Here is a 22,975-nt window from a genome sequence, read left to right as displayed (position 1 = left end):
ACACGCTGATATTTCATCTGTCAAAAGGTCTTGACAGATGAAATATCAATCTGTGACATCACCTGTTGCCGGGTGGCCCTTAATTGGCCTGCTGAGCCCGCTGGGCGGGCTCAACAAGGTCAATCAAGTCAAAATCGCGTGGGTTGGCTACAACTCAATGGAGGCGGGACTACAACCCCGAAAGTTGTAGTCCCGCCTCCTACCCACCTCCTCAATGAAAATCCAGCCCTGTGACTCTAAAGGAAAAATTGGAGGGAGAATTGCCCTAAAACACAGTAGTGACCATTTATAGAGCAGTGTTGGTAGAAGCCTGCAGCCAGGTTGACTTTTACTGTCACAGATGGTATGTGGCATTTGGACGACACAGAAGGAAAGAAAAGGCAAATCTTAACAAATAAATGTTGTTTCTTCCAGTTAGAAGATCAGATCAGGAGGGCTTGGAGCATCATCTGACTGAAGATCCTCCTTCAGAAAGGAAATCAAGACCTCGATGCCGAGGACAGGCTGAACACATGGATACTGAGTCTCCTTACGTTGTTGGCATGGATACAGAAGCATTAGATGCAAAAGCAGAGAGAATAGCTAAATACAAGGCTGAGAGAAGGCGACAGCTGGCTGAGAAATATGGAATTGCCCTGGACTCTGAACCTGATGGGAGTATTGTATCCAAATACTCAAGAGCACGAAAGGAGATTGATCTAACTGAAAAAGTGCCATCACAATCAGAAAAAGATTATAGCAGTGACTTGATTAAGTTGAACAGTTCCAGGGATGCAATGGTTAGCGAACCACAGACCCTGTCACCTGGTGAACCTAAAGAAAGTTTCTCCCTGGATGGAAATGATTTCGCAGAGAGAGAAACTTTATTGAACAAAGAAAATCAGAAAAAAGCACTTGAAACAAGTGCCAAAGGAAGAATTTTGGATCAGGCACATGTTCATGAAACTCCTGCAAACTTCAGGGATTCGACTATGACTGATGTACCAGGCTCCCCACCATCTTCTTGGAGGGTTTCACTTACACCACCAAAGCAGTTCTCAGAATTGTTTAATTCAGTTAGTGACCAATCCCAAAATTTGCAGAATAACCAAGGGTAAGAATACATTTATGGAATTTATTTATCTCAAAGTTTCTAGTTTTAGTCAGACTGGCGATAATTTTTGAATTTGGTTGACTACAACCGCACAAAATTTATGTAACCGTTGGTGTATGCACATTCCTGTGCTCCGATTATGGAGCTTGGATATTTTAATGACTCCGTGACACGGATGTGGAATTAGTTGGATCAGTTAATTACTAATCATCAGATTTTAAAGTAAACTTCAAGTAATATACTTCCAGTGCTCAAGAATATTTCTATAGCATTTAAAAGGATTGTATAATTTTCCTAACCATAGCAGTGCCATTAATATGGCAAAGTCTACATTTTAGGTAGAATCTTTAATGTAAGGTTGCATTCCACTGGTTTCCAAATTGTTTTTTTTGCTAAATGCAAAATTGTTCTAATTTGTTCTTGATCACTTAAATCATCCATTTTAAACTAAGAGTACTTGTGTGTTGTATGTTTGCTGAATTATTTCAGTTCTCTTTGAGAGCACATGTTCAAATTTTGTTTAGATCACTGGCAAAACTAGATTTGCTGCAATTGGTTGTCTTTTTGGTAAAACCCTAGGGTCATACATTTCAAATTTAATAATCCCTGAGTGTTACTTGTTCCTGCTGCCGGTGCAATGGCATTTAGATTCAAGTCAGTCTACTGTATTACAGTATTAATAGAATTTGAGGAAGGCTACTTATCTGATGGCAATTGTCCATGGTGTGCACATGTTTGGGGGTTTAACCATACCAGCAATTAATTTGGCACTTTTCTGCATTGCAACAGAACCACTGGCATAGTAAAACCTCCATATAAGTATTCACTATCTAATTAACTCACTTAATTGTCATCTTACTCAATTAAATTGTAAGCAAAGTTTTAAGGTTAAAAGTCAACTGTATAAATTGCCCACTATCCCCATGCATCTTCAAAGTTCTAAGTCTCTTCTAATGTTGTTTATTTTCTTTAAATATGTAATGTAGGGTAAGTATTTCATGTTAATGAAATTTTTATACACTGTAATAAGGACAATATTTATGTTGACTCTTAAAACTATCATGCATCATCTAGAGTACAACATTGATGTTAGCATGTAACTTTGATCCAGGCCTTTTCTTTGTTTTTTTCTCCTCTCTCTCTCTTTCTCGCTCTTTTTCTGTCTCCCTCCCCCATCATCTTTATTATCACCAAGTCCAAGCCCTATATGGTTTGCCCTATCTTATCTCTAATGTTTTACAGGCTTAGTTCCTTACCTCTCTTTCCACTCCTTTGACTTCCACTTCCAACTCGTCCCCCAGTCCTTCACCAGAGACCAAGCTTACAATCATTATGCCCCTATATTTTGGAACGATCTCCTAAACCTCTTGAGCTTGCTACCCTTCTCCCTTGCTTCAAAAGTCTCATAAGATCCTAAATCTTTTAATTATATTTTAGGTTACTACCTGCCCCCGGCATAATCCTCACAAGTTGCACAGCGTGTAAATTCCATTTGCTAAAAAGAATTAGAAAGAAAGAATTTACATTTATATAAAACCTGTCTCAAACATCCCCAAACACTTCACATACAATAAATTGCTTTGAAATGTAGATGAACTTGGCAGTCATGCATGTCAAGTTTTCACAGATGCTTTATTTCCAAGAACAGACTAAAGCTGTTGCGGTGATTGCTGGTGGCCGTGAATGACAGGAGCCCTTAAAGACCCAAAACCACAGTGGAGAAAGCTGCATTGCACATCCCTTGTTTAATGTGCATTCCAGCCACATTAATGGATTTATAAATAGTTTCTTTAAATTCAAAATTACACTTTTTTTGGTCATCCCATTTTAGGTTTACCGTAGTATGTAGCTGTTGGCAATGTTTTCACTTAGTTACTTGAGAACAAAGACATTGAAAGTAGAACAATTAAATTTCTTGATCCATAAGATCCAAATCATGGAAGGGTATTTTTGTCGAAGCTTGGATTGTTGTGGTCCACAAACCTCTTGTGAGCATTTGAGTACAGGATGTCTTTGCCAAGTTTAATTTCAAAAAACCTACAATAATGGTTTCTTTGAATATTTATTTGGGGGGAGTGGACACGGCAGTAGTGTAGTTTGCATGGTAGAGTACAGAGCAGAAACTTGGATTTGACTTGCACTAACCGAGCAACATCTATTTCTTGTACAGAAAAGAAATGTCTTATGTTATTTACAGCAGTTTTGAAGAAGTCAGCACACATCTCACCCTCCTGGCTTTTTTTCAGGGGGAGAGAGGAAGGGAAGTTATTGCTGAAAGTGTTAGTTCAAGAGAGTTTGTTGCTGAGCATCAAGCATTTGAAGGCTGATCACTAGCAAAAGTTAACGCAAGTAGTCCTTTTATTCTGTGGTACTCTACTCTGATACCTTGGAAACTGAATCTAGTGTACTTTCTGTGCCTAAACAGGTATGAGCCATCGAAATTAACAGCATAGAATGAGGCCATGTGGTCCATTGTGTCTGTGCTCGCATTTTGCTAGCACAAGCAAAAAGTAATCAAACTACTGTGCTGTCTCCCCATAGCCCGTATCTTTCTCTGTTTTAAATATTTATCCAGTTTTCCTTAAAAGATGCAATGGTCTCTGCCTAAACCACTCCCTATGGCAAAGCATTCCATGCTCCAACACCTGCTGTGTAAAGTTATTCCTAGTCCTTTCCTCACTCTTTTAGTGACCGTTTTAAATTGATGATCCCCTCATCAGACTCCCCAACCAGAGGGACGTCTTTCCCTATGCGAATTGAAATCCTGTAATATCTTCAATTATATTTGTTCATGGACATTAACATATTGGCTTTGTATCCTCAGACCTAGTTAGATTTGGAATCTGGTCATTCTTTCAAGCTTCCGAAAGGTATTCACACCAATCCTTAGTTGGCTTTCCTCCACAATGCCGCAAATATACCAGAGCAAACTACTCCCAGGGTTTTGCTATTACTGCTTTGAAGCCACCAACTGGAAGGGAGCACAAGAATGGTCTGGGATAAAGTCAGAACGCAAAAGAGAGCTGTGTGAAACTGCCATTTGGCGCAGTATCTGTGTATTTAATAAGTATTACCGTGACCCCCTCCCAGGAGTTTCAGCCTGAGAGAGCAGTTCTTAACCTGGGCCTAGTCAAATGAATTTCTCTTGCCTCCTGTGGAAGCTCTGTTGTATCATTGCTTACCCTGGTATATGTTTGAGGCCTGAAAACAGGATAACTTGCTGAGGTGTAGTTATCCTCTTCCCCCTCTCTCTCCTTTCTGAACTCCTACCACAGAAGGTGTGTATATGTGCTTGCTTGGTAAGCACACTGAAATGTGACTGACAGCAGTTCCTGAGGGGAAATAGGTTGTTAAAGCTATTGCACTAGTACAGATTTCCAGAGGAGCTGCAAACTGGCAAGTACAGGTAGACTACCCTTTATCCGGACTTCCGAAACCCTCTAAAAACCGAAGGTTTTTTCGTTCAGCGTACGACTTACGCTGAACGAAAAAACCTTCGGTTTTTAGAGCGTTCCGGTTGCGGAAGTTCGGATAAAGGGTAAGTCGTGCGCACGACCGCCCCGACAACCGCCGACGCCGCCAGCCCCGCCAGCCGCCGACCCCCCCGCGGACCCGCCGGCCCCGACAACCGCCGACCCCCCCGCGGACCCCGCCAGCCCCGACAACCGCCGACCCCCCCGCGGACCCCGCCGGCCCCGACAACCGCCAGCCCCGACAACCGCCAACCCCCCCCCGCCGACCCCGCCAGCCGCCGACCCCCCCGCGGACCCGCCGGCCCCGACAACCGCCAGCCCCGACAACCGCCGGACCCCCCCCGGACCCCGCCAGCCCCGACAACCGCCGACCCCCCCGGCCCCGACAACCGCCGGCCCCGACAACCGCGGACCCCGACAACCGCCGACCCCCCCCGCGGACCCCGCCAGCCCCGACAACCGCCGACCCCCCCCCCCGCGGACCCCGCCAGCCCCGACGACCCCGACTGACTTACGCTGAGCGTCAGCGTAAGTCGTGCGCACGACCCCTCCGCGGACCCCCGCCGACCCACCTTCCGAAATTCTCCTTTATCCGAAACTCGGCTGGTCCCGAGGTTTTCGGATAAAGGATAGTCTACCTACTACTTTAAAGGAATCTAATGGGAACATAATCAAAGCAGAGCATTACGTTCTGCCATTGTTGATGAGTCATTTCTGTTTTTTTTTATTATGATTATTACTGGGTACTGTTTTTATTGAAATGCACCATATTATTTAAATGTCCTGCTTCACCCCTTCCCATGTACTGTATATATGCACATTCTTCACATTGGAGATGGTTTGTAAAGTCAACATTTTGCCAAACACATCTTTAGCTAAAAGTGTGTGGAATCATCAGAGTGTACTTCCTAATTGGAAATAAGAGGGAATGTGATTTTTTTTTGGTGTTCCTCATTCCCCAACCATTCCAAAATACTCTAATGACACCTGGCAGTAATTGTGCTCATGATCTTGGTGTAGCGAATCATGTAATCCTTTTTTCTACCACATTTTTCGCTGCTGTTCCCTTTTGGGTGCTGCCATCCACAGTGGTGCTTAATACTTTCACAGGTGCAGAATATATTTAGATTTTGTTTAGACATTCCACCTCATGTAGGTTCATCTCAACATTTATTTTTGTCTTCTTTTGTTTATGTCACTTGTTATTACAGCATTAGAACCCATTACAGGGCCTTCTAAAGGTATAACTGCCAGTTCAGATGGTAGTTGCTGATCAATAATGTATTTAAAATAATAACAGAAAATGCTGGAAACACTCAGCAGGTGAGGTAGCATCTGTGGAAAGAAGAATATTCATGTTTTAGGTCTTGACCCTTGGTTAGAATCCTACCTTTCACAGATGCTGCCTGACCTGCTGAGTGTTTACATCATTTTCTGTTTATATTTCAGTTTTCCAGCATCTGCAGTATCTTGCTTTTTGAATAGATTTATTTAAATCATTTTCTAACCCAAAATTGCATTTGTTCAGCTTCCACTATGAGTTCTATTGACTTTGGGATTTTTATTTGTTCCTATCCCGGGAGGAATTTTATGGGATAATCATTTGAACTTCCCAAAGGGGTGGTTAAACCCTTTTTAAAACAAAGCATACTTATTTCTTTACTCCCTATCTCTTTTGCCTCCCTGCCCAGCTTTCTGATTTTAAAAAGAAGTGATCTAGGATAGTGCTCCATTAAACCCACTTTCCCCTGATCTGTAGCACGAACTCCCTGGGAAACTGGGTCAGGTGTGAGTGGAACTGCTCAACCACATTAAATATGGTGAATCTAGCAGAGTAACAAGGGTACTGCATAAAATTATTGCCAAATTTGCCAGGTGTTTGAAGAATCCTAATTGTGATTTTACTGCTGTTAATTCCAAATTAAGATAATTTGAGGGTTTAAGACTATTGTATAGTTTCGTGATCAGAATTCTGGCTGCCATTACACTCATACATATGCCCTGCTGGCATGACTATCATAGCTGCTAGAAATGTTTACGTAATGCATAGGTGCCTACAGCCAGGTATAGCCGTAACATTTTCACCTACATGTACAGAAAACAGTCCAGTCAGGTGCAAACCAGTTGAATCATTTTTAGTTTAATTATTAATGGAGAATTAAACCAGCCTTACTGCTATGATATTATAGTGTAAGGATAAGGTTTATATATTTTTTAAAGTATAAAATATACACATATTAGAAGAATAGCACCCCACTAGGTATGTGTGTATATAGCACAGGAGAAAGCCATGAACAGAGGGACAACCAGTAAACTAAGAAATGAATATATATAAACAATGCGAATGTATATTTATACACTCAGGGATATACCTGTTTATACAATGTATGAATAGAACTGCGTTTATGTGCTCAACCATAAATGTATTTTGATGCTTTGGCAACATAAGATGTAACTTATCATGCCAATAAAGCGATTTGAATTGTGAATTGTGATACAGTATATGGAAAGCAGCTAAATGTGGTTAACATATGGATCCTTAAAGGGGCCAAACACATGAATAATTTGTTTTGGAGTTTCTGCTTTGGGGGGGCTATACAAATAGTATGATAAAATAAGGGTATTTACAGAGTCAAGATTGCTCTGTTTTAGATGAGTAAAGTACCAATTTGCATCGTGTTATAAATGCAGCATGCAATAGTTTCCCCAACAACTTAACGCCCATCATCAGTGCTGATTTGCTTAAATAAAGTTGGTTTTAATTAGGATTCATTTTGAGTTCAGGAAGGTATTTTCTTTATGAAGAAACTAGTTGCCATGAAACTTTCTTCCTCCCAGATGTTTTACTTTCTACCATAGAGAATTTTCTGTATCTTATTGTTAAACCTCTCTCCTCTTCTGACATCTCCACGCACCTTTTCCACAGCCAATGGGACCAGCAGAAGACTTACTTGTAGATCTCTGCTTCTTTAAAGCTGGTTGCAAGGAAGTGCCTGAAAGTAGACCAGGGTAACTAGCATGGAGGTGGTGTACATGAGCAGCCTACGATGGCTCCCAGTTTTCCCCCTCTCATGGTGAAGCACCTGGCCTCTAATTATTATGACCACAAGGGGACAAGAGTTGTACAACATTTGAAACACCAAAATACTTTGGCAAGCACAGTTCACTGTATGTTTTGTGATACGACATTGTACAGTGCAAACCATTTTTCACTGCTGTTCTCTTTTGGGTGAGGCCATCCATGATGGTGCTTAATATTTTTACAGGTTCAGAATATATTTATTTAGACATTCTACCACGTGTATGTTTATGTCAATTTTTTTTTTGTTCTGTTTACATCATTTGTTTAGATCTAGTACAAAGCAGTTGTGTCCATCTTGGCCTTGCCAATCCAATATTAGGTGACGATCAGTAATTTGCTTAAACAATTTTCTAATCCAAAATTGCATTTGAACCTAAAACTGTGGTTTAAGTGATAGCCAAAAAATGTCAATTTACTTTCTATGAATAACTGGCTTCTGATGTTCATTGGCTGTTGTGTAGTTCGGTATTTGGTGGCTTATTTGCAAGTTGAGTGTGCAGGTGTGGATGGGATCGGGCAACTGCGATGGCCATGGGTCAAATAGCCTGATTCACTGTCTATCTCACACATGAAAAAGACAACTTGGGTGAGGTACCAGAGGGCCGCAGGTGCCTGGGGAAAATGACTCCAGCAAGTGTACTAAATTTTAGGACAGCACAGGAGATTATTGGCAGGGTTGGGTGAAAATGCCACAGTTGACTTAGCAGAATAGACACACAAAATTTCTGCAAACTTTGGTAACCTCACAATGGATAATTGTACCCAAAGAAGGAAAGAGGTACCTATAGGTGTGGAATTCTGGCAGTAAATTGACTCTAGTTGTCTCTGCTATATTTCCATATAGCAATGCAATGAAAGTAAAGAGTGAATGGTTTCTACAGAGAGATTCCAATGGCGAGACACCTTCTCTTATCAACTGGCCTTCCAGGTACTGTGGAATGTGACTTTCTTTTGTAATTTTCAGATCATTCCTAACTACACATTTTAGCCATTGATGTGTGTTTTCCATATTGCTCATCAGATCATTGTGTGTTCCCAGTGTTGGCCAACATTTTATGTTGGTTTGACATCTTTCCTGGTAGAAAGATCTATCTCGAAACTTCACATACTAAACTCATTGTTCATTTTCATGTATCTCCATAATTGATTTGTTGGGTTTTGGGTGTGCATGACTAATCCTTACCCGAACCTCAGGCAACAAAAATGTGGTTCAGTTCCCAGTCACATTTTAACCATTCATCAAAAACCCTCCCTTGCCATGTTTTGTGTGATTATTGCTGTAAAATCCATAGTGCTCTTCCGATGCCAGCATAAACCAAGGAGTTGGTCACGTGATGGATGGAGAAGCAGCTCAATCAATAGTTTAATATGCATTTACTAAACTTTAAAATACAATCTAGATTGAATTGATGCTGAATTTGTTTTTATTACTATACAAAGATGTAAATAATGGAATTGACTGGATTACTGTTAGCTAATCTAACATTATTTTGGTCAAGTATAGGGACACTGATTACTTCATAGAGATGGAAAAGACAAACTGGGAGAGGTATAGGCATCTACTGTAGACCACCAGGTCAGGAGGATGGATTGGACCAAGCAAATTGTAGCCATATAAGGGAAGTGTGTACAGGAACAGACGCAGTTGTTAGGGGTGGTGTCAACTTACCAGACATAGATTACAAAATCTATAAAGTGTGCTACCGGAATGAACACATGACCCTAGATACAATGTTTGATAGTTAAATTAAATAATGAGTCATGGATCACACTTGAGCAGGGGTGCTATTGGGGCCAATTTTAAGTTACAACCAGGAGATGGTAAAACATATCAGAATCGGAACACGTCATCAACGGTGACCACTATATGGTGGAGTTTCATTCGAGTTTAGAAAGGCAGATTGAGGGGCGTGCTCAGGAAGTGGTGCTGGACTGTACTGTTGAAGGGGAAAAGCAATGAAGAAGGCTAACAAAGAACAAAAAACCAAGGTCGGCAAAATGGAAGTAATGTGGAGAATAAGGGCAACGGGATAGTATTTCTAAAGTATAAAGCTACAGGTGGCATAGTGCACTTAGACAAATATAAAAAAACAAGGTAGGTTAGAAAAGGAAGCGGTGGAGCCATCGAAAGATCCCAAAGCTGACATGATATCAAGTGACCAAAGACAGCAAATATACTAAATGAATTCTTCTGTGTTCATAGAAGACTACGGAACACTTCCCAGTGTAAAAGGCAAATTTCAGAGAAGGGTGGTGGGGACAGTGAAAGTGCTAAAGGATTTAGAAATTTCAGATAAGGCGGTCACTGACAGGCTAGGGACTAAAGGCAAGGTGCAAGACCCAATGGACTTCTTGCAAGAGGATTTAAAGAATTGGTTAGCAAAATCAGTTGCTTCTTTGCTATCTTTAGGGAATCATTAGAAACAGAAGTGGTGCCCAAGGATTGGAAAGTAGCTAATAAAACAACAATCTTTAAAAAGCAGAGATCATTCAGGAAACTACAGGCTAGTGAGCTTAACAGCCAATGTGGGTAAAGCCTTAGAATAATTGCTGAAAGTGGCTAATGAAATACCTAGATAGGTATGTCATGGAAGAGGGAGTTAACATGGATTTATGACAGACCACCTTTGACAATTCTGTGGATATGATTTCAGTAAGAGTTTGAATTTTGTGCCGCATGAGATTAGTTAACAAGGTGGGAAGGCACGCTTCTGGGGTGGATTGAAAAATGACCAAACCAGGGAAAGCAAAGGGTGGCTTTGAGTGGAATTGGATTTCTATAGCATTGGGTCACTGGAGGTACCACAGCGATCTATGCTGGAGCCAGTGCTGTTTCCAGTGTATTTAAACGATTTGGATCTAGAACCAGAAACAAAGTTATCTGCAGATGACTCTGCTTTTTTGGTGGGGGTGGGGGTGGGGGTAGGGGGCGGTTCAAGCAATAGCATCAGGTAAATCAAATACAAAGGGCTCTGGATAGGTTGGGATGGTAGGCTGATGAATTGCACTTGGCACTTAATGTGGACAAATGTAAGCTGATAGACTAGAGAAAGGAAAGTAAACGGTGAGAATATAAATTAATTGGCTGTAGGCTACAAGACATGACGCAGGAGAGGAATCTGGGGGTAATTATGGATAGCCCATGTAAAGCAGCAGCATAGTGCACATCAGCAGTAAGGAATTCCTACTCCAGTCTCTGGATGTACAGCACGCATCCTAGGAGGCGATGAGTGTACCAGGGACTGGTATTGCCAGACCTGGAGTTCTGTGTACAATTATGGTCACCGTACTACAGTAAGGATGGTCAAGCATTGGAGCCTGGAAAGAGCAACCAAGCTGACACCTAGGCCCTGATATTTGCAGGGAGGGAGCAGGGACGCATGTCTGCGGCCGGAAATGCCTGGAATGCTGAGGTCCTGTCGAATTTAACGGCAGGACTTCATTAACATTTTTTTTACCCCGTTTCCCACCCGGCAGCCTGCCAGATTGAGAGGCTGGCCAGCTACCGGGTGAGAAAGCCACCGGTAGAAGGCTGCAGCTGAGGACTGTCTCCAGCATTTGGGAGAGGATCGGGGCGGGTGGGGGGGGCGGGGTGGGTGTGCTCGGAGTGCAGGAGTTGGGTGGGGAGGAGGGGCTGAAAATCGCAGCAGAAGATTTGCTTGAGGGGCTGGCGGAAGCACTCCTGGCCCACAAACCATGCTCTACAAAGCACTTACCTGCTGGATCTGGCAGCTCCCACTGCCCTTTAGCTGCTGGGTTTCCCGAGCCCGGGGAAACCCAGCCTGCAGCTGTTAAATTCAAATGGCAGGAATGGAACCTGATTAACATCTTAAAATCACTGACCCGCCTGTCCAAAGTGGGTTACCCGAACGCCCCCAAACCCGCCGCGGTTAAACCGGAAGTAGGCGCGTTCCCGGCAGGTTGGGTTCGGGTTTCACATTTACCGATTTACCCTCTGCTGCCCATTGTGAAGGGATTAAAATGTCCCCCATCCCAGTGTAAAGCATCTGAACCATGAGGAGAGGTTGAAAAGCCTAGGATTGTTTGCTCTGCTGAAAAGAAGGCTCAAAGGAAGATATTATTCACGTATCTAAAGGGAATAGTGAAATTGAACTGCGATAATGCGTTTGAGATTGCTGCTACAAATCCTAAAACCCGGGCTCAAGTTTAGAAGGGAAGGTGCCGAGGCAGATCTGATTCAACTATTTCACATCGTAGGAGGCGGCTTCTCTGGAACAGTATCACAGGAAGGCAGCAGGCCAGATAGTGTAACAAAATTAAAGGAGAATTGGATAGATATTTGAGGGAGTGGACGATTGAAAAATATTAACATTTTAGGACAGGTGGACTGAAGAGAGTATTTTAACCCCTCCGATTGGCGGGAATGGTGCGGGCGGGGGGGTTAAGCTAGCGAAGTTGGGTTTTGCGCTGCATTCCCAACAGACCACCATCTTAACTTCCCTGAAATCGGGTACAGGAAGGCTGCTCACTCCAGAGGAGCGGGGGCTTAATTTAAACTGCAGACTGACTAAGGGCTGCACAGTCTCGTAGCCACCAGTAAAAGCTGCCAACAGGTCACATCCGAGCCACAGAATGCCCAGGTAAGTGTTTTTTTAAATAATATTTTGCAAAGGTTCCTTCTGGTCCAGGAGGAACAGGAGCACTCCTCCTGGCTCAACAAGGATACATTGGGACTCCCCTGACCCTGGCCCCACCCACCCCATGGGCGTTGACTACTGATTTTCCCCCCTTCCACACTTCCCTTGCCAGCGACGGTTTGCGGCGGCAAATGTTGACGTAGTTCCCGCCAACTTAGGCGAAACTCAGTGTTATGCATTCATCTAAAGCTCGGGAGTTAAAATCTCCTGGGTCTCGCGCTCTGGGGGGGCCAGATGGATCGCAGCCTGCTTCAGCCCTCACATTGCCAATTCCCACCCCGATCAGGGTCTCTTCTGGTCCTGTATTTTCTGCCAATACGTTGCACAATTGACTTTGTGGTATCTCACACTATTAACAGTGTGAAATATTTCCATCAATGTAGAACTGTTCATTCAGTGTGTGATTTTAAATTTTCTTGTTTGAAGTGACTACTTCGATTATTGGCACAATTAAGAACATCAAGCTGTAGTTATGATATATTGAACCACATATGTAAAGAAGACATGTGTGAAACTTGGAATAAATGTGCCAGTGTCTCTGGCCACTCAAACCTTTCTTGTGTATATGTAAATACACAATTTTTCACTGAATGATGAAAACCAACCAACCCACTGATGAAATCAGTGCACATCAACACACAGTCAATTTTATTCATGCAACAATGTCATACAGAAATAATTCACTCAATCATCCAATCAAGCAAAAAGACCTGGACAGTGTCATTTTGACCTTGTTGCCATACTCCGGTGTTCTTCCTTCCCCCTTTCTTTGTGTATGTGTGTTAGCTCAATCGTTCAATTTCTGGCCTTGTCAGCAGTAGTTCTACATTGCATTTCGTGAAGGAAAAGATCTCACCTACTTAATTGATCTCCTGGTGCTCTTGAATAGTGTTTTTTTTCTCTTACAGAAGCTATTAAAAGTGTTTAAACTTGTTTCTCCACAATATTTCAATCTCAGTCATCAGAGCAGTAACATAGAAGATAGGAGCAGGAGTAGGCCATTTGGCCCCTCGAGCCTGCTCTGCCATTCAATGAGATCATGGCTGATCATCCAAACTCAGTACCCTGTCCCTGCCTTCTCCCCATATCCCTTGATCCCTTTAGCCTTAAGAAATATATCTAACTCCTTCTTGAATATATTTAATGAATTGGCCTCAACTGCCTTGTGTGGTAGAGAATTCCACAGGTTCACCACTCTCTGGGTGAAGAAATTCCTCCTCATCTCTGTCCTAAATGGCTTACCCCTTATCCTTAGACTGTGACCCCTGGTTCTGGACTCCCCCGCCATCGGGAACATCCTTCCTGCATCTAGTCTGTCTAGTCCTGTTAGAATTTTATAAGTTTCAATGAGATCCCCTCTCATTCTTCTAAACTCCAGCGAGTATAAGCCTAATTGACCCAATCTCCTCTCATACGTCATTCCTGCCATCCCAGGTATCAGTCTGGTGAATCTTTGCTGCACTCCATGGCAAGAACATCCTTCCTCAGAAAAGGCGACCAAAACTGCACACAATACTCGAGGTGTGGTCTCACCAAGGCCCTGTACAACTGCAGCAAGACATCCTTGTTCCTGTACTCAAACCCTCTCGCTACAAAGGCCAACATACCATTTGCCTTCTTAACCGCCTGCTGCACCTGCATGCTTACCTTCAGCGACTGGTGCACAAGGACACCCAGGTCTCGTTGCACTTCCCCTTCTCCCAATCTATTGCCGTTCAGATAATAATCTGCCTTCCTGTTTTTGCCACCAAAGTGGATAACCTCGCATTTATCCACATTGGGCAGATGCAGTATAATCACCCAACCTGTCCAAATCATACTGGAGTTTCTCGGCATCCTCCTCACAGCACACATGCCCACCCAGCTTTGTGTCATTTGCAAACTTGGATATATGACATCTAGTTCCCTCATCTAGATCATTAATATATATTGTGAATAGCTGGGGTCCTAGGACCGATCCCTGCAGTACCCCACTAGTCATTGCCTGCCACTCGGAAAAAGACCTGTTTATTCCAACTCTTTGCTTCCTGTCTGCCAACCAGTTCTCTATCCAAGTCAGTACCTTGCCCCCAATCCCATGTGCCTTAACTTTACATGCTAATCTCTTATGTGGGACCTTATCAAAAGCCTTCTGAAAGTCCAAATGCACCACATCTACTGGTTCTCCCTTATCTATTCTACCAGTTACATCCTCAAAAAATTCCAGTAGATTAGTCAAGCACGATTTACCTTTTGTAAATCCATGGTGTCTTTGTCCGATTCTGTCACTGTTTTCCAAGTGATCTGCTATTACATCTTCTATAATGGACTCTAGCATTTTCCCCACTACCGATGTCAGGCTTACCGGTCTATAATTCCCCGTTTTCTCTCTACCGCCTTTTTTGAATAGTGGGGTTACATTACCTACCCTCCAATCCATGGGAATTACCCTCCAATCCATGGGAATTACCCTCCAATCCATGGGAACTACCCTCCAATCCATGGGAACTGTTCGAGTCTATAGAATTTTGGAAGAATTTTGCAATGCGTCTTCTATTTCTAGGGCCACTTCCTTAAGCACCCTAGAATGTAGATTATCAGGCCCTGGGGATTTATCGGCCTTCAGTCCCATCAATTTCCCTAACACCATTTCCCTACAAATACTGATTTCATTCAGTTCCTCCCTCTCATTAGACCCTATGTTCCCCGATATCTCTGGGAGGTTATTTGTATCCTCCTTTGTGAAGACAGAACCAAAGTATGTATTTAATTGGTCTTCCATTTCTTTGTTCCCCATTATAAATTCCCCTGATTCTGACTGCAAGGGACCTACGCTTGACTTCACCAATCTTTTTCTCTTCACATATCTATAGAATCTATAGAAGTTCCAAGATATTTATTTGTAGTATTGTTACATCAGGCCCTGTTGTCTGCAGCCGATCTGCGCTGATCAGATTCTCTTCAGCTCTGGTTTATGCTGACCGCTAATTGAGAGTTGCATTAAATGCCATGGATCCTCACCAGTTACCAACGCCCATAATATTTGCCTTGTTAGTTCATTGATACCTGGATAGCGAAACCAGCTCCAAACTGAAAATGAAATATACATTTTAACCATTTAGTTCACTTTTAGCCCTCCAAACTGGAATGGCCTCCTTCACTCCCCTATGCAAGGAGTCCTATTGTTTAGTTTTCTTAATGCACCTAGAGACGTGGGTCTTAAAGTGCAGGTAGGGAGTGTTCCTGAACAATCAACCTAAGAAAAGTTACATCTGTTAGCCATATTTCAAATTAGCTCCAAAAGCCACCAAGTTATTGAGGTCCTCTAAGACTGAAAATGGAAGAGAATTTGTCAATCATAAGACTGCTCAACCTTAAAGCTCTAATAACAACAGAAAATGCTGGAAAAACTCAGCAGGCCAGGCAACATCCGTGGAGAGAGAAAGAGAGTCAATCTGTTTCATTTCCTGTGTTTTTTCAGTCCTGACGAAGGGTTTCGACCTGAAACATTGACTCTCTTTCTCTCTCCACGGATGTTGCCTGGCCTGCTGAGTTTTTCCAGCATTTTCTGTTGTTATTTCGGATTTCCAGCATCCGCAGTATTTTGCTATCCCCTTATAGCTCTAATGTTGTTCTTTAGCAGTCTAATAACAGGGGTCGGTTCTAGGACCACTGCTTTTCTTGATATATATTAATGACTTGGACATGGGTGTACAGGGCACAATTTAAGAATTTGCAGATGAGACAAAACTTGGAAGTATAGTGAACAGTGAGGAGGAGAGTGATAGACTTCAGGAAGGCATGGACAGGCTGGTGAAATGGGCGGACACGTGACAGATGAAATTTAACGCAGAAAAGTGTGAAGTGATACATTTTGGTAGAAAGAATGAGGAGAGGACATATATAAACTAAATGGTACAATCCTGAAGGGGGTGCATGAACAGAAAGATTGGGGGTATGTGTGCACAAATCGTTGAAGGTGGCACGGCAGGTTGGGAAAGCAGTTAAAAAAGCGTATGGGATCCTGGGCTTCATAAATAGAGGTATAGGGCTGGATTTTGTCAATGGGGAGCTTTTGGAGGCGGGACTCCCACTTGTTGGGTTTTAGTCCCGCCTCCATCGACTTGTGGCCAACCCACGCTACTTTCCCTTGATTGACCTTGTTAAGCCCGCCCAGCAGGCTTAGCAGGCCAATTAAGGGAAAGCCAGTTACAGGTGACGTCAGCGAGTGCTGTTTCATCTGTCAAGAGCTTTTGACAGATGAAATGTCATTGTTTGACAGCTCTGTGAAGCTTAGAAAGCCTTCCTGACCAGAAAACCGAAGGCTGCAGCTTTTGACAGTTCAGCGGCCATTCTGCTTTCTGTGCCGGTGAGCTGAGGGATTCCCGAGACCTGAAGGGAGGAAGCCTGCAGGAAGAAGTAAAGGTAAATAATACTTTACACACACCTCACACAATTACCTCTGCACACATGCACCCATTACTCACCTGCACACCGGACATCTCGGCCCCCCCGACCCCCACAGACCGACGGCCCGCCTCGCTGACCCTGGCGAGGTTCGGAGCCGTCGGGAAGCCCACACTTCAGGGCTCAAAGTAGGGATTAGCCAAAAAACTGCCTGTTAACTACCTGTTAACAGGCAGTTAATTGGCATTAATCCCCTTCCTGCATCGGGTCGGCTACCCGCCTCCTGGCAAAATGGCATGGAGGCAGGTTGGGGGCGGGTTGGGCACATTTTGCCATTTTCCTGGCAGTCCCGCCTCCAAACCCACCTCCCCAGGGCTGGCAAAATCCAGCCCATAGAGTACAAAAAGTGGAAATTATGCTGAACCTGTATAAAACACTGGTTCGGCCCCAACTGGAGTACTCTGTCCAATTCTGGGCACCACACTTTAGGAAGGCCTTAGAGAGGGTGCAGAAAAGATTTATGAGAATTATTCCAGGGATGAGGGACTTCAGTTACATTGAAAGACTGGGGTTGTTTTCCTTGAAGCAGAGCAGATTGGGAGGAGATTTGATAGAGGTGCTCAAAATCATGAGGGGTCTGGACAGAGTAAATAGAGAGAAACTGTTCCCGTTGGCGGAAGGGTCGAGAACCAGAGGACACAGATTTAAGGTGATTGGCAAAAAAACCAAAGGCGACGTAAGAAAAAACTTTTTTACGCAGCGAGTGGTTAAGATCTGGAATGCACTGCCTGAAAGGGTGGTGGAGGCAGATTCAATCACTGCTTTCAAAAGGGAGTTGGAAATCAATTTGCAGGGCTATGGGGAAAGTAAGTCAGTTGTGAAGGTTCCTTAAATCAAAGTCCTAACTGCATGTATGCAGAATCTTACTTTAACTTGTAGACAGTCTTACTTATTTTTTATTCACTGATCAGAAATGCAATTAGCCACATCTGAATTCCTAATTGGCCACAAGGCTAGTGGCTAACATATTGGACAACACTGCATTGGGGCCATGTAACTGACATGCTTCTGGCTCATACCAGGAGGCAGCAATGAGAGGGCACGAATTGATAATCACAAAGAATTAAAAGTGAGTGCAGAAAAAAAGGCGGTTAGAATGTGGAATTCTCTGTCTCAAACCTTTGGTGACGTAGAGTCCCTAACTGTTTTGGAAGCAAATTCAATAGTTGCCTCAAAAAGAATAATAAATGATATGAGGAACAAACGAGTGTGGGGTTAGACCAGGTGGCTTGTGGAGAAAAATACTAGTGCACATTAGATGGGTTGGATGGTCTGCTTTAGTGCTTGTAAAAATCTATGATTTTCACAATTTGTGCAATGATCTCCGAGAGATTTAGTAATTGCAGCTTGATTGGGTAGTGGCTTACGTCTTGAAGTAAGGATACACTAGACTGAGCCTGCGGCTTGTATTTCTAGCTTGCTCAGCTCCAAATGCTTCCCTTGCCGGTCAGGGCAAGTAGCTGCCTATAGTCTGCACATAGGGCAGGATTTTCATTGGGCCGTGGAGGCGGGATTGGAGGCGTGTGGGGGGTTAAAATCCCGAAATCGGGGGTCCCGATACCATCCCGCCCCCAACCCACCTCCATGCCAGTTTCAAAGGAGGCGAGTCCCCGCCCCGCGCTGGGACTCGCCTCCCCGAGGCGGGAAGGGGATTAGTGCCAATAGGCAGTTTTTAGCCTAATCCCAATTTTTAAGGTTGAAGTGTGGGATTCCCGAAGGCTCCAAACCACGGCAAGTTAGAGGAGGCGGACCGTTGGGATAAAGGGCTTGGAGGGGTCTGAACACCCTGAACACGGGGGCCCCACAAGGATGTGTGCTGAGCCCCCTCCTCTACTCCCTCTTCACCCACGACTGTGTGGCTGTTCATGGTTCCAACACCATCATCAAGTTTGCGGATGATACCACGGTAGTAGGCCAGATCACCAACAACGATGAGTCAGCCTACAGGGAGGAGGTCCAGCATCTCATGAAGTGGTGCGCCGATAACAACCTGGCCCTCAACATCAAGATAACCAAAGAAATCATTGTGGACTTCAGGAAGTCTAAAGGCGGAGGTCATACCCCCATCCACATCCATGGGGCTGTGGTGGAAAGGGTGGACAGCTTTAAGTTCCTTGGAGTCCACATCACGGAAGACCTCTCCTGGTCCCTCAATACCTCCTCTCTGGTAAAGAAGGCCCAGCAGCACCTATATTTCCTAAGGAGGCTGAAGGGATGTAACCTGTCACCCCTGATCCTCTGTAACTTTTACCGCTGCACCATAGAGAGCATCCTGACGAACTGTATCACAGTATGGTATGGCAGCTGTAGCTACTATGACCGGAAAGCCCTGCAGCGGGTAGTCAAAACTGCCCAACGCATTACCGGCACCCGGCTACCGACCATAGAGCACATATACCAGAAACGCTGTTTACGGAGGTCACGGACCATCATCAAAGACCCTACCCACCCCAGCCACAGTCTGTTCGCCCTCCTGCCATCTGGGAGATGCTACAGATGCATTCGCACCCGAACGACCAGATTTAGGAACAGCTTCTTTCCCAGGGCTGTCATCCTACTGAACTCCACAAATAAACTCTAAAGCCTGCACATCTGCCAATGCACTTTATTATGTTTATGTTAATGTATTACAAGTCAAATGAATGTTGAATGTTTAAATGTCTTAATCTAAATGTACACTCTCGGGAGCCGCAAGCCTACATTTCGTTGTACTGCACTTGTGCACTAACAATGACAATAAAGTTGATTATTATTATTATTATGTCCGGTGTTCAGGTGAGTGATGGGTGCGTGAGTGCAAAGGTAAGTGTGTTTGGTGTGTGTAAAGTGTTTAAAGAAATTTTACATACCTTTACTTTTTACAGCCTTGCTTCCTTCAGGTCTCTGGAGTCCCTCATCTCACCGGCACAGAAAGCAGAATGGCTGCGAGCTTTCAAAAATTTCAGCTTTCTGTTCCGGGGAGATCTCTAAATCATCCTGACAGGAAGGAATTAACTTGGAGTACAGATTGTCAGTGTTTGACAGCTTCAAACAGCTGTGAAACACTGATATTTCATCTGTCAAAAGTTCTTGACAGATGAAATTTCAATCTGTGACGTCACCTGTTGCCGGGTGGCCCTTAATTGGCCTGCTGGGCGGGCTCAACAAGTTCAATCAAGTCAAAATCACGTGGGTTGGCTAGAACTCGATGGAGGCGGGACTACAACCCTGAAAGTTGTAGTCCCGCCTCCTCAATGAAAATCCAGCCCATAGTGTTTAACTTCAAGCAGTTTGGCTAGCTCTGTTGCTCAGAGTCTATGACAGATTCCACCCCCTCCCCATTTCCTTGCCAGTCTATGCAATAATTTCTTTCTGTTAGGACAGTAAACCAACCCATCGCCAAGCTGAGATTGGTGAATTGAATGCATTTCTTTGTGTGGAATGTGGAATTCTCTGTCTCAAACCTTTGGTGACGTAGAGTCCCTAACTGCTTTGGAAGAGAATTCGATAGTTGCCTCAAAAAGAAGAATAATAAATGATATGAGGAACTCCAGAAGTTAAATCTCATTGTACTTCTGTTATGGCTACTTCATTGAATCAGTATGTAGAGCTGATTCTCGATTCCATAGGGAAAATGTAGAGTAGCATAAGTGCTTTTCTGAGCATTAGCCTCTTGATCTAACAATTGGAGCACTTTGAGATGGCTGTGTCCCAGACCTCTTTTAATATTTAAGAGTTCTCTCATTCAAGTTCCTGGAATCCTTTGATATAATCTTTTATATTTTACTACCTCATTCAATCTTCATTCCTCCTATTGTAGGTATGGTAACAGATGGCCTAACAGCATTGACTCTCCTGACTTGCCACATTACACAACTTGCAATGTGTGACCTGTTCAAAGCATTTGAAGCTGTTTCATGAAGTTTTGAAATGCTATGAAAGCTATCCTGGAAACAATTATTGTGCTGCTTGGTATTCACACACTACAATTTGAGGTCTTAAATTGCAGGTCACAGTCAAAGTATAGTCAGTTCAGCTATGAGAATTGTATGTGGGAAATGGTCTTTAAACCGTGCCCCTTTAAAATCACTGAGTTATACTCTGTGACAGTCTGCCCCCACAAGTAATCTTCCATCTCAAGAAACTTTATGTTCTCATATAGGGTTATTGAGAATTCAATCTTATGGCAATCCTCTGCCACAAATATGGCTTGATTTTGCTACATGAGTAAAGGGAGACCTGTGGCCTCTCATCACCGATGTCTATAGATTCCCTATTTCCCATATCCCACAGATTTTGAGACCACTCTTGAGAGAAATACCAATCTCTCCTCAACTCTTTGTTGGCTAGATTGAGGGAAAAAGTTGGTTTTCCATCCCGCTAGCCTGTCATTGTCTGCAAGTAGGACCTGGGCTAGATGGACAAGATTCAACTGAGCCTCCAGTTGATGGCATGGCTCTTGAGATTGGCATCATTTTCTTTCTTTAGTGGGTACTCTTGTTAACACCTGCTCTCAGTATACAATTCTAAGTGGAGAAGGTTTATCTTCTGGTTCCAAGATATCCCTTTCAGCATCTTGAATTGTAATATCCTAATTGTTTTGCCATCCTTCCTCCTTCAGTTTATCACCCAGTTTATTAATATTACATGTAGCATTGCAGCTTATTACAACATAAATGTTTTGCCTGAATTTAGGTGACTTTTGTCTGAAGAAATTACATGGCCCAAGTTTCCTCAACCACCAGATTCATCCTTTGGATAGGTTATATGACTTTGTAGAGTCTTCATTTTCTATGTACATGTAGCATTCTAGGTAATTTGTTGACAAAGTCTTAAGTGATCCCACTACGGAGTCACTTGTAGCAACTTGGGTTGTAGAATGTATTTGGGATTGTGAACCAAAGGCTGCTCGTATAATGTGACCACTCTTGAGCCAACTTACGATGGATCGTTCTTAACTCCAATCTGCAAAACAAGATTCAACTGCTTGAAATTTTTAGGAGCTTCTGCGCTCCAAACTGACCTAAAGCATTTTCGTCTCATTTATATTTGGAGGATGAATGAGCAACATTTGGTTGCTAACCAGAAAAGGAGTAAATTTTCCCTCATTCTTTTTGATTTATCATTCCCTCTACTGTTCTGTTGTGAAGCTTAGAATGTTCTCATTTCCATATCAACTTGTCTCTTGTACCATCTCTGGTTAAGGGACCTGAAGAGAATGTCAAAAACAAAGCCTCAGTACAGAGTAAAGCTGGGTGAGGCCCTGTCGTTAAAAGGAAAAATCTTCAATTGGCAATATCCTGTATAAATTCATAATTTGGTTGACTGCCTGTTTATGCAGCATGAACCGCATTCCAAAGAGTGAAGACTCCATTGACCGTAGGGAATCTAACTTCTTCTGTGTGGAAAAAACAGCCAGAGGTTATGTTAATATAACTGAAAAATGTAACATGCTAACTTTTTCATAATTATGTTAAATTCCTTAGTGTTATTACTTCTAGTACTGATCGTGTTAAACGAACAAAAATATTTAATGTGCAAATCTATAAATCAGGGTTATGTAAATGTTGCCATTTATAAAAAAAAACTATTACAGGAAAATGGTATTTTGTAAATTTCCTGTGTAAATTCTAATTGGAAATTATACTATTACAAGGAAAATTGCACACATTAGCAAAGTAAATATTCAGAACAGTTATCTGTGACACAGCACTTCTCTCTTGATTTGCTTCACAAAAATGGAAATAATAGAATACTTTAAAGCAAATCCTGGGTAAATGTTTTAAATACAAGTAGTGTGACCGCAATGTAGAAAATAATGGAGGTCAAAAACCAAGTCCACTTTGTGCCATTTGTGTAATCTGAATTAATTGACTAACATAATGATCCATAATTATTTACAATGAATATTTCAGCAGAAATTTGATTACACACAAGAGGCCTGATTATCAGACACCACCCCTGGTGATAAACCTTTATACAGACCTAGCCTCATGCCAAATTCAGCAAGAAATCTGCACTTTGAGTTCAAGACTGTGCTGCCTGGCCTCATTCCACGTTTTCTTTCTCTCTCTCCATTTGTAATGTGCTATGTACAGTACTCCCCAGCAAATTCTAAAATGTTTGAAATAGACAAAGGGTTGCCCCTTTTTTGAGTAGTTGAATAAAAAGTTTGTTTTGCCATTGGTATGTCCAAATGCAATAGTATATAATCTGTGTACAATAGTATCTCCTTTGCAGCAAT

The 22,975-nt window shown here is 42.9% G+C and overlaps 1 protein-coding gene across 8 annotated transcripts in view; it reads left to right on the top strand.

Moving 5' to 3' along the window:
- Window positions 1–22,975, top strand: part of svila (supervillin a) — a 190,862-nt gene that overhangs the window by 34,920 nt on the left and 132,967 nt on the right. For 6 of the 8 annotated variants that reach the window (XM_085987667.1, XM_085987665.1, XM_085987663.1 and 3 more), the window contains exons 6-7: window positions 415–1,093; window positions 8,493–8,576. In XM_085987667.1, coding sequence (XP_085843793.1) covers window positions 415–1,093; window positions 8,493–8,576 — 763 coding nt within the window. The remainder of the gene's footprint in view (window positions 1–414; window positions 1,094–8,492; window positions 8,577–22,975) is intronic. The other 2 variants (XM_085987666.1, XM_085987669.1) reach the window with 1 other exon arrangement.

The sequence above is a fragment of the Somniosus microcephalus genome, chromosome 5 (genome assembly GCF_052327205.1).
Source record: "Somniosus microcephalus isolate GS21.2 chromosome 5, FLI_Smic_1.0, whole genome shotgun sequence".
Taxonomy (NCBI): domain Eukaryota; kingdom Metazoa; phylum Chordata; class Chondrichthyes; order Squaliformes; family Somniosidae; genus Somniosus; species Somniosus microcephalus.
This window is presented reverse-complemented; position numbering and strand designations above follow the sequence as displayed.